The following is a 13,067-nucleotide window of genomic DNA, read 5'->3' as shown; positions in this document are numbered from 1 at the left end:
GGAATAATAAAAGTGGAAGACCAGAACAAAATGCTCGGATTAAATAGAGTGTAAGACAGGGATGTAGTCTTTTGCCCCTACTGTTCAATATACACATTGAAGAAACAATGATAGAAATAAGAGAAAGGTTCAGGAATGGAATTAAAATTCATTGTGAAAGGATATCAATGACACCATTCGCTGATGACGTTGCTATCCTGAGTGAAATTGAAGAAGTACATGATTTGCTGAATGGAATGAACAGTCTAATGAGTACAGAATATGGATTGAGAGTAAATCGAAGAAAGACAAAAGTAATGAGACGTAGCAGAAATGAGAACAGTGAGAAGCTTAACATCAGGATTGATGATCACAGAGTAGATGAAGTTAAGGAACTCTGCTACCTAGGCAGCAAAAAACCAATTATGAACAGAGCAAGGAGGATATTGAAAGCAAACTATCACGGCATAAAGGGCATTTCTGGATGAGAGAAGTCTAGAGGTATCAAACATAGGCCTTAATCTAGGAAGAAATTTCTGAGAGTGAGGAGCACAACATTCGATGTTAGTGAAATATGGACTGTGGGAAAACTGGAACAGAAGATAATCAAAGCATTTGAGATGTGGTGCCACAGACAATATGGAGAAAATTAGGTGGACCAATAGGGGAGGAAATGAGGTGGTTCTGTGCAGAATTCGAGAGGAGAGGAATATGTGGAAAACACTGACAAGAAGAAGGGACAGGAAGGTGGGACATCTGTTAAGACATCAATAAATAACTTCCATGGTACTAGACAGAGCAGTAGGGGGTAAAAACTGTAAAGGAAGACAGAAATTGGAATATATCCAGTGAATAATTGAAGATGTAGGTTGCAAGCGCTGCTAGGAGATGAAGAGCTGGCACAGGAGAGGAATTTGTGGTGGGCTGCATCAAACCAGTCGGAAGACTGATCAATCAAAACACTTTAATATTAATTTTTAATAATATATCCATCCAAAATATTTCCATATACTTGCTGTCAACTTGAAACAATTATAGTAGTATGTGACCAAGTGTGTGTGTGTGAGTGTGTGTGTGTGTGTGTGTGTGTGTGTGTGTGTGTGTGTGTGTGTGTGTGGGCGGGTGCGCGTCACTCGCGTGCATACATGCATGTGTGTGAGAGAGAGTGGGAGAGAGAGAGAGAGAGAGAGAGAGAGAGAGAGAGAGAGAGAAGGTAACTAACAGTTTTCACTATCATTACAGGTTACAACATATACCCACAAGGATGACAACAATCATTTTCGTATAAAAAAATATAACTCTGAGTATGATGAAAATAGTGATGTGGAATTTGTGAAGCATGGTGATGCTGTTAGGCTTGAACATGTCACAACACGAAGAAACCTTCATTCTCATAAAGAACCAGCACCAGTGTCAAAAAAACATTATCAGGTCACTGGTTATGGGGAGGTATGTATAACAGGAAATGTAGAAAACTTTTTTTAAGTTCTTTCATTAAACACTGTTGTTATATCAGTACAACTTTATCATCAAAATGAGAGGGGAATACACAACCAGCTGGAGCTCATGATAGATTACTTGGCATGAGTGCAGAAATGCGTTCTCATTCTCAGCACTGGGTGAATCCACCCCTCTGTTCCAAAGAGGTAGTCACCTCCATTACGTTTAGCCTACTGAGCTGTGAGCTCTGTCCCTTTTAAGCGAAACATTCTCTGCCCGGCTTGACTACACAATGGGAACAGAGGAGATCGCATGGTGGTTGCACTGCAACCTTCTCAAATTATTTAAAAGTAACTGTTTGGTAAAAGAAATTGATTCTCGTGCATCTCATAGCCTCATTCATCAGCTTCATGATGAACTGTGTATCATCTCATTAATGGTCGTAGTTGTGGTATTTCTATATGTAGCAAGGTACTGTACAAAATGTGAATAGTTTGCAATGAAAAATGGGGGTAACCATGAATCTGCATTTGGTGCTTGATGTTAGATCCCATATTGCTGCATACAAAATGGAGCTAACATATTGAATTTTTCTTTAAACTTGAGACAAGATCTGTATCTATCACAGATCTCAAGAAACTGGATTGTATGTAGCATACTCATGTCCAATCGTGCACAGACAGTAGTTGGAAGCGAAATATTCGTCTCATCCCTCATATCTCATAAACAGTTCTAGATACTGAAATGAATTGTTGGCAAATGATAGCATGAAAAGTGGAAAAGTATTTTGCCACATAGCTAACACATGAAACTTTATCTAGTGCTATATATGAGTGACTACAGATTTTTTTCAATGAAGTACTGTAATTCTTTGGAGGGCCACCAATAGCTGGTGAAATGAGAATCAGTAAGGATTCTAACAACATAAATGAAGGAATTTATTTTTAAACCAAGCAGGAGCTCTTTGTAAGCTATTGGCTTTACTTGTCCTCAAATGGTCAATTAATAGTAGACTGTAAACACCACTGTATTTTGGAAAAAGAAGGTAATTTTATCATGGCAACAAGAGAAAGAGTAAAAGGTGTACAGGGCAGGCGAAAATAAATCCAATTTCAGTGTAATCTTGTACCCACTGAGTTTTTAATAATGAATGGTAGATATGTCGAATTATTTGTCATAGTGGCATAGCCTGTTAATACGATCGTTTGTAGACTTGCTAGCTGTAGCTTAACAAGTTCTGCAAGGTATGCATTTGTGTGAAGGCTTAAGCTGTAGAAGTACATCTTCCTTGGCATACTATGCCATCTGCAAGGGAATCCCCACCACTATCATTGCCCACTCCCCTACCATGCCATTTGCACAGCTAGGGGGCATGTAATATTGCACGAACTCTACCTCTAAGAACTGATTAGCAACAGAACAAAATAGTTCCTGCTGCTTTACTTCCAAACTCGCATTCATCTTCAGAGTTGAGGAAGTGTACACATGCACTTCTGATGACATGAAATAACAGTAGTAGTAGTAATAGTAGCAGTTATTCTTGTGTTGTTGTTGTTATTATTGTTGAAGTGAGCAGTATAATTGAGTCAATCAGGGCAACACCAGTGGAAAGCTTGTTAATGGTTGATTCAGCACAATCAGTTAATCACTTCTACTCTTGGTAGACTTAGCTTCCTCATTAGTCTTATTCATAGGGAAAAGTCACTGAAATAAAGTAATATTTTCAAATCTTTTGGTTGTGTTTATGAGTATAGACTTGAATTTGAAGCTGCATATAAAATGTTATGGAATTAAACATATTCACCATTCGTGAATACAGTATTGTCCCTATATCAGAAGGCAGAAGGATGCATTGGGACTGCACCACCAGAATAAGACTAAACTTGTAATTGGAGAACATAAGTTGTGGAACCCGACCCTGTTCAGTATTGGGTCTTGCCTGTTCTTAACCAATGTAAATAATATTCCAACAACATCTAAGGAGTGTTCATAATCTGTGATGTTTACTGATGACAAAAGTGTACACAACAAGAACCCACACTCAACTTTAATGTACACAGCCCAAATAATAGATGAACACTCATTTAGTAGCAAACAGTTTTAGTTTTAATCTAACAGAGACTCTTACTGTTCCATTCCAGAGAAATTAAAATGACCTGCTGGTACAAGAAATTGACATTCTTCTTATCCTTGTGCCGTTGTCCAGCATCAACGCACAGTCAGCATGGTTACTAATGGGTTTAACACGGTTGGTTGAACAGGTGGCCAGCTGGCCTTTCTGTCAACTCCTTGTTACACCCCCGGGATGGAATAAGTGTACTACAGCTGCCTGCATGTACATTATTCATGTGAAAGTGGACAAAAGTTTTCTAAATGTTTATGAATCATGTGACTGGTGTGGGACTTGGGTTCCAACCCAGTTTTCACCTACTGGGATATGTGAAACCACATAAAACCACAACCATGTTGGCTGGCACACCAACCCTTGTCATTTATCCACAAGGAAGATTCAATGTAGGGCCTGCTCACCTCCATGTACCAGAAGTGGCACTTTATTACACATGGCTATCTGATTGGATTTGGAACAAGAAATTGACATTAATGGTCTTCTAAGTATATTAATGAAACTTTGTCACATTCTCAGAGATTCAGCTGTACAACAAGCAAAAATGGTGTCAAGGCATAAACAAAATTATCAGTAAGTTAGTTTAGAATGTTTTGCACTTGGGAGTTTATTTCAGTGAGTTGATTAGGACACCAGACCACTGGCTTATTTTGCATGCTTTCATTTTCTTTTGTGTTATGGTGTTATCTTCTTGGGTAATAAAACTAAAGTAATCAGGAAAAAATCATCAAACGATAGTGCTGGGTAGATATATTCAACAGTGAAGTTTGCTGTTAACTGCATGACAAGCAGCAATGCTTCTGTTAAACAGACCTCAATTTTTAGGCCAGATAGGTAAAAGAATAGAAGATAAACACTGACTATGTAATAAATATGAAACTGCAGTAGCTTTTTTCAAAGAAGCAAATTTCACATTAAATTTGGCTTATATAAGCTCACTGCTATAGCAGTTTAATAACAGTTAATTCTGAATGCAGTTATGTGTGTCTCTAATTTCCATTGCTTTCTCTGCTTGGTGGGTGGTTACCTTTCTTGGAATCATTGTGTATACTGGTAAGTACTGTATTTGTTGTACATTTGGTTCTTATCTGCAATATGTCATCTTACCTGTTTCTTCTAAAATCATATGGTCTTTTTGTGCCATTTGTAGCTGTATGAGTCTTAGGAGTCATTGCTGTACAAAATTCGATGTGTGTATTTGTTGCTTCATTTTCTTAAGACAGTGTCCATTTGTTGGTAAGGTTTTTGAGGATATAATTTCTAATTGTCATTAAAAACAATTTTAGCCATGAAAGAATGTTATGCACTGTTAATAAACTAAAACTTTTATATTTACCAAAGGAAAGGTTAACTATAATTTAAAATTAAAACTGTAACTGATACAACTTTTTTTTTTAAATATGCTATGACAGAATGGAACTGGTGATGCCAATGATGTCTGGAAAGTTTTAATTATAAATGGAAAGGATGGTGATGTGGTCACAGCAGTTTCACACCAACTCCGATTTGTGCATTACTTGCAGCATTGTGTACTCACATCAAGTGGAAAACAGCTCCCCAAATGGTTAGTTAATTTTTCTTCTTGATTTTTAATATAATCAATTCCAAAGTAGTAAAAAATTCAGAAAAATAAATAATTGTAAAGTAACTATTAATTTGTGTGTTCACATTTGGAATACTGTAGTGCATTGTGCTTGAGTTGTGATCAGAAAATAAGTAAATTATCAGCTAGCTGCTTCTATGTAATTTTATTATGGACGGGACACTTGATATGTGTATACATGATTAAAATTGGACCACCTTAACACAAACTTCAAGCTGTCGAGTTTGATCTCTGGCTCCATTTCCTGTCCTCTTTGGAAAGTTTTGTCCTTTTTCCAACCCTTCCCCATTTGCATACATTTTATTTGTAATTTCTAGACTGTTATTTGGTACAATATCTGCTTGTGATTCTGCTCTAGAATCCTACATTCCAAAATGGTATTCCACTTCCAACCTAATCTGCACAATACCCTGGCCCATCTTTATGTCACCCCACTTCCAACCCTTTGCCACATGGGTCATATCTCTGTGGAAGACCCAGGTGCATCTACATCTACATACATCTCCTACATTAGCTATCATATGGTGCATGCAGAGGGTACCACATACCACTGCAAGTCATTTCCCTTCCTGTTACACTCACAAATAGAGTGAGGGAAAAATGACCGTCTGTAAGCCTCTGCATGGATCCTAATTTCTCTCATCTTATTTTTGTGGTCCTTATGCGAAATGTACATTGGCAGCAATAGAATTGTTCTTCAGTCAGCCTCAAATGACAGTTCTCTAAAGAGTACTTTGCAAAAAGAGTAAAACTGCCCCTCCAGGGATTCCAGTTTGAGTTTATGAAAGAACTCTGTAATACCTGCGCGCTGATCGAATCTACCAGTAACAAATCTAACAGCTTGCCTCTGAATTGCTTTGATATCTTCCTTTAATCCAACCTGGTGTGGATCCCAAACACTTTTGTAATACTCAAGAATGTGTAGCACTGGTGTTCTATATGCTGTCTCCTTTATAAGCGAGCTGTGTGTTCCCAAAATTTTCCCAGTAAAATGAAGTCCAGCATTTGCCTTCCCTACTACCAACATGAAATGCCCATTCTATATCATACTTATTTCCCACATTGCGCCTGGATATTTAATTGATATGACTGTGTCAAGTAGCACACTGCTAGTGCCATATTCAAGCATTACAGGATTATTTTTCCTACTCATCTGTATTAACTTGCATTTCTGTACATTTAGAGCAAGTTGCCATTCATCACACTAACTAAAAATTTTGTCCAAGTCATCTTGTACCCTCCTACAGTCACTCAATGATGACACCTTTCCATACACCACAGTGTCGTCAGAAGATAACTGTAAATTGCTGTTCATCCTATCTATCAGATCATTTATGTATATAGAGAATGAAAACAGTCCTACCACACTTCCCTGGGGTACTCCTGATGATACACTAGTTTCTGATGAACACTTGGCATCATGGACGACATACTGGGGTCTATTACTTAAAAAGTCTGAATCACTCACATACCTCAGAACCTAATCCTTATACTTGGACCTTCAGCAACACCCTGCAGTGGGACACTGTCAAATGCTGCAAGACCTGTCCAATACACCCACCCAACACACCCTACTTCAGTCCTATCATAGGCTTATCCTATCCCATCAAAGTCAGGACCACTTATGAAAGCAGTCAAGTCATCACTGACTCCAGTGCAATTTCTTCACAGCATTTTCTGTGGGTATGCCCACAGACATGCTGTCCCTTGAAATGAATGGTGAGGGTCAGAACACACTCCTGACAACAACATGCTCAATTTCCATGTTTACTACACAGCTTATGCCATGTGGGTCCCTTCACCCCAATGCCAGCATCTCTGAAATATGTAGATGTCAATTGTTCTTGCAGCATATCCTTTGTTCCTGTAATCCTCCTGGCATTGGTCTATGCTAGCCCACTGACCCATGCCCACATTCATTCTTCACTTGTCCTGCACCCACACCCACACTCACTTCCTTACAGTTTTTCCTTCCTAAAATCATATGTGGTATCATTGTTTGAAACTTTTGTGGAGTGCTATCAATTTCTGTTTTGTGTTACTTCTCTCCACTGAGCCTGATTTGACTTACTGTCTTTGGGACAAAAATGAAAAGTTTACATGAATTTTGCAGGGCATATGAGCAACAGGAAGTTTCATGTAACCCAAATATGCGAGACAAGAATGCTGTGTGGAACGTGGAAGACAACATCTTCTCTAAATGTAAAATATTTGACAATATAACAAGTTATTTCAGATCTTCTGATGATTACTTTATAATAACATATACAATTTTTTTCTGTATTTCGCAGTGCCCAAAGTGAGCTTTGAAGTATATGCACCCAGTTTCATTGAACGCTTTCTTGAATCTCATGCAGTAATGCTACAGGGTAATGCTGGCCTAAAACCAAAAGAAGGTGAAGTAACTTCGAGACCATGGCAATGGCCAATAAATTACAGGGTAAATGCATGAAACATTTTGTCATGATATAACTCATTGTATTGTATTGGGGTTTTATTGGTCCTGTTGTCTGCAAAAGCAGTTTATTTATATCACATTGGACAAGTCACTTTATAAATATACACTTAAAAGTGATATGATAGTACACCACATAATTTAAAAATAGAAAATCCAAGATGGAACAATGACCATGTTATGAAAAGGATAGATTGCTACTCACCAAATAACAGAGATATTGAGTCGCAATTAGGCACAACTAAAAGACTGTCAAAACAAGTAAGCTTTCAACCAAAAATGCCTTCTTCCAAATCACATACACACACACACACACACACACAAATGGAACTCAAGTGTGTTTTTGTCTAATTTGGAAAAAGGCATTTTTGGCTGAAAGCTTACTTGTTTGACAGTCTTTTTGTTGTGTGTATCTGTCACTCAACATCTCTGCTATATAGTGAGTGGCAATGTATCCTTTTCATAATATTGTCATTCCATTCTTTACATTTCTATCCATACATTTTTTAACTACAAATTGTTCCCATACACATCATATATTTAAATATTTGTGTACTACACTTCACACATTTAAACAATCTTCAATAGAGTAAAAGCAGTGATGCTGTAAATATGACTCTAAAGATTTTTTAAAAAGTTTTGAACCCTGTATTTACTTTTATGATTTTGGGAAGTCTTTTATAAGGTTTTACTCTCATGTTGAAAGTACCTTTATCGTACAGGAAACTATTGATCTGATTCAAATATAAGTTTTTATTTTGTCTGATATACTGAGTGTAAATATCAGAGATTCTTTTACAATCTACTGTTCTTACTCATTACTTCTATTTTAAAGAATAGGAGAGTTTCATTAATGTAGATACACAGAAGGGTGGAATTCCAGAGTCCTTAAACAGGGTTGAATCTCTAGGTCTGCATACAAACATGATTCTAATGAATCATTTTTGCCATTTTAATGTGTTGATAACTGTATTTGAATGCCCACAAAATGTGACCCCATATCTAACATGAGAGAGAAAGTAGGCATGACATGCTTATGCACTACAGCAGGGTTTTAGTGAGCAAAACAGATAGCAGCTTTTGATTAATTTAGCATTCTGATACTCTTTGTACATATTCCATTTTAAATTGCGTTGCAACCAAAATCCTAATAATTTGGTCTCTGTGTTATTTTGAGGATGTTGTTATCAGGAAAAACATAACTGGCATTCTTTGGGTTGGAGGAAAGAATGCCAAATCACTTATTTAGGTAGATATGTTAGAGAATATAAAATGATAAAAGGGCGAATCAAATATAAACCAGAATTTTTTAATAATTTTGTTTAAGCTTCAGAAGAACTCATAAACACTTAACTTATTTTTCTCGTAATTGGGAGTTTTTTCCCCATTCGGTAGGCAGTTTCTTGATCCTATTTTCGTAAAATATATTGAATGTGACAGCAGGCAGCTGCACACAAACACTTCGACAGCACCATAGTTGTCAAATCTGTGTCCTCTCGCTGATTCCTTTAGTATTCAAAACAAATGAAAATCATTGGGTGATAAGTCTGAACTGTAGGGGGGATGTTCTAGTGTGATGCAGAAAAAATCCTGAATCTTTTCTTCAGTTCAGGCAGCTGTATGGGGTCGAGCGTTGTCATGATGGATGATCACATTTCAAATCAGAAATGCACACCTTTTCTGATGATATGCTTGTTTTGTTTTGCACAAAAGTTGTCAGTAGTATGCAGCACTCACAATATGAAGTTCATGGGAAAAAATCAATGAGGCCAATTCCTTTGAAATAACAAAAGACTGTTGCAATAGCCTTCTTTGCAGAGAGACAGTTTCTGGCGTCAATGGGTGCAGATTCGTCCTTTTTGCACCATTCCATGCTGCTTTTTTCGATTCTGCGATATAGTGGTGCACCCATGTTTCATTTCAGATCACACACCGGTGCAAAAAATGTTCCCCTTCAGTTTGGAGGTGTACCAATAGGCTTCTCGGGTTATCAGCCAATTCAAACTGTCTTTCTGCGGCAACATTTTGACAAGTTTCTACTCATCATCTTCAGCATTATGTGGCAAGGTTTTGACAAGTTACCTGCTTGTCACCTTCGCCTGAAGATGATGACTAGGAAACTTGTTAAAATGTTGCTGCAGAACAATGCCTTGACCCTGCTGACAACCTGAGAAGTCTTCATCATCAAAATTCGCTGAGAAAGCCTGCATTCCCATATGCATCAGTAACCGTTTGCAAATTGAGGCATTGAAATTTGTACTCTGCAGTGAGAAGACGAGGCACCCACCTTGCGGACACTTTCGGAAATCCAAGGCTGTTAGTAATGATCACCTGAACACTTCCGTAACTTATGCCAACCTCAGTAGCAGTTTCAATAACTGTTATTCACCGATTGTCTTCAAGAAGCTGGCTAACAGTGTGAATATTCTCCTCAGTCATGTTGGTCATCAGGTGATGTCGGTGTGCTGCAGTCTCAACTGTTTCTCATTCTCATATAAATGGTTTATGCCATGCATACACTTGAGTCTTTTACGGGGTATTGTCCCTAAACTGTGCCACAAGTCTTTTCAAAATTTTATAAGGTTTTATGCTCTCTGTTGTTACAAACTTGAGTATAATGCATTGCGCAACACATGATTGTACGTCTTGCCCTGATATTGCAATCCTGACTAAAGAAATAGTATGACAATGTTCTAGTTGTGGAGAACAGTCACTTCAAACAACAGCAATAATGAGCAAGTGATCGCGCCACTCCCCATTTTCAAAAAGGCACATAAAATAAAAATTCTGGTTTATATTTGATTCACTCTCATAAATGGATATGTTGAAGTTAGATGCAGTGGGAGAAGTTGAAGTGCAGCAGCAGAAAGAACAGATCTTGTGGGTAGGTGAGTACAGGACTATCACCACAAAATCGGAGTGAGGTAATGCGTGAGTAGAACTAATAATGAATAAGAAAATAAGAATGTGAATAAGATATTATGAACAGCATAGTGCACACATTAGTATAACCAGGTTAGACATATTAGTGTAAGTTTATATGCGAAGTAGCTCCACAGATAATGAAAAGATTGAAAGGCTGTATGATTAGATACAGGAAATTATTCACGTAATTAAGAGAGATAAAAATTTAATTGTGATGGGTGACTGGAATTCAAAGAATAGAAGGAAAAATAGTAGAAGAAAATGGACTGGGGAAAAGGAATGAAAGAGGAAGCCACATGGTAAAATATTGCACAGAGTATAATTTAATTTTCATTAACACCAGATTTAAGAATCATGAAAGAAGGCAGTATGCATGAAAGAGACTTGGGGACAATGAAAGCACCTGAATGTTGATTTTGAAACCAGATTTTAAATGTAAGACATCTCAGGGGAAAGTGTGGACTCTGTAATTATTGGTTCTGAACTGCAGAGAACTGCACAATAAAACCATTGAGCAGAATACAGATACAGGCAGTGGCATCAATCATAATACCATGCACCAAATCTACTCCACATCTAAACAACCTTGCTCTCTATACGCATGCAGAATTTCATCTGAATGACTAACGGAGACAAAGGCAATTTCTGAGGAGTAGTTGTGGTCATTCACAGACCATGGTCTTCATCCCTACATCTAATCCGCAGGAAAGATTGCTCGTGGAGGCCGAGTGGCTATCACCATGTGTTAAATGCAAGGAAAATCCCAGACAGCTATCTGGTGCTTAACATACAAGACTTCTCATGTGCACTAGCTGGAGCAAAGATTTTTAGCATCCTTGATTGCTGGGAAACGTACAACAAAATACCAGTAATGACCAGGGACATGTGTAAGATTGCAGTGATGACACCACTCAATTTATTTGAATTTTTATTCATGCCTTTTTAGCATCACAAACACCATGTAGATGTGGCAATGTTTCATGGGTGAGGTACTCAAAGGACCTCCATTTAGTTTTGTGTACTCTGATGACATTTTGGTGCTCTCTCCTAATGCTCAAGTACATGAACAACATGTGTGTGAGGTGCATCAGTGGCTGTGTAATGAGGAAATAGTTTTAAATGAGGACAAATGCACCACTGGGAAGACTCAATTCACTATCCTTCACCATGCAGTTTAGGCCAGTGGCATTTGCCTCTTGGCAGAGAATATTACATTGCTGCAGTCCCTGCTGAATCCAACAAATTAGCAGCAACTGAGACACTTTCTGGGTATGGTACATTTCTACAGCTGTCACCTCTTGGCAATGACAGCTGCACAAATGCCTTTCACAGATGCTCTCACGGTTTGCAATACCACAGTATAACATTATGTTAAGCGGATACCTAAATTGGACAGGGGGTTCAATCAATCCAGGAGTTTCAAAGGGGATCCTAGACGTACACACATACACTCTGGGTAGCTGATGCCAGTAGGAACCAAAATTACTAGTGTTGTGTAGATCGATAATGCACAATTTTTAAACTATGGAAACTTGGTGCCACGTGCTCTGATTGGCTGCGGGATTGTCCTGTTGCTGGATGCTCTGGACAACTTATGACCGTGAATGCTTTGTCTGCCAGAGATCGTGATGTATCCGAGGTGGCGTGCACGCTTGTGGTAGCGCACCAGCCTTCTGCTCTGGGGGAAGCGGGGGTGGGGGGTCCCAACACATCCATTGTAGTTTCATGATAAGTCTTACTGGGAACAAACCCGTCAACAGCTGTTAGTTCGCTTGAACCAACAACCATAGCATTGCCCATCAACCGACGAGTGGTAACAGGGCCATTCCACGGCCAATTGGACTGTGTGACGCCAAGTTTCTGTAGTTGAAAAATGGTGCATTGTCGACCTTTACAACATTAGTAGTTTTGGTTCGTACTGGCATCAGCTATCCAGGGTTAAAATTTCATGACACAGTTTTTCTCAATCCTGTATATAACAGATCAGCTGATCCTCAGCCTATCTTTAAGGGGCACATGTACTCTGCAGCTTCATCGATGCACATTGCCAGCACATCTGCCTGGTCCTGGCAAACAAACCCACTGCCCATCCCCACAGGCACATTTAACCTGTAGCTGCAGCTTGATCACTGGAGTGCTGTGCGTGCTTCCCTAGCTGTGAGTGGGATCATTCATGTGCACATGTTGAGAAAGAGACATGTACCTAAGTGTGCCTCTACTTGGGTGTGGGGCAAGCACATGTGCACGGTGACTGTGCAAGGCTCACAGGTGTAAATGCAGCTTTGCACCAATGGGTCTAAGCAAAAATGTGGAGCAGGAAGTGCATTTTTAGATGGCAAGAATAATTGAGGGCGGTTCAAGCTCCCTGAACTAATGTCCGTACTCACTGCAGAACTTGCAGTAATCTTAGAGTTACTTAAATACACAAAAGAAGTTCAAGAAAAAACAACTATTATTTTATCAGATTCACTGTCAGGATTGATGCTGTTGAAATGCTACAATGTCCTCAGCACCAAAAATCATGTAGTATACCGCATTAC

The 13,067-nt window shown here is 38.6% G+C and overlaps 1 protein-coding gene across 5 annotated transcripts in view; it reads left to right on the top strand.

Annotated features, from left to right (window-relative positions):
• Positions 1 to 13,067, top strand: part of LOC124612316 (protein O-mannosyl-transferase 2) — a 192,500-nt gene that overhangs the window by 162,736 nt on the left and 16,697 nt on the right. For all 5 annotated transcript variants that reach the window (XM_047140443.1, XM_047140444.1, XM_047140445.1 and 2 more), the window contains 4 exons: positions 1,222 to 1,428; positions 4,957 to 5,108; positions 7,261 to 7,349; positions 7,439 to 7,587. In XM_047140443.1, coding sequence (XP_046996399.1) covers positions 1,222 to 1,428; positions 4,957 to 5,108; positions 7,261 to 7,349; positions 7,439 to 7,587 — 597 coding nt within the window. The remainder of the gene's footprint in view (positions 1 to 1,221; positions 1,429 to 4,956; positions 5,109 to 7,260; positions 7,350 to 7,438; positions 7,588 to 13,067) is intronic.

This window comes from Schistocerca americana, chromosome 4 (assembly GCF_021461395.2).
Source record: "Schistocerca americana isolate TAMUIC-IGC-003095 chromosome 4, iqSchAmer2.1, whole genome shotgun sequence".
Taxonomy (NCBI): Eukaryota; Metazoa; Arthropoda; class Insecta; order Orthoptera; family Acrididae; genus Schistocerca; species Schistocerca americana.
This window is presented reverse-complemented; position numbering and strand designations above follow the sequence as displayed.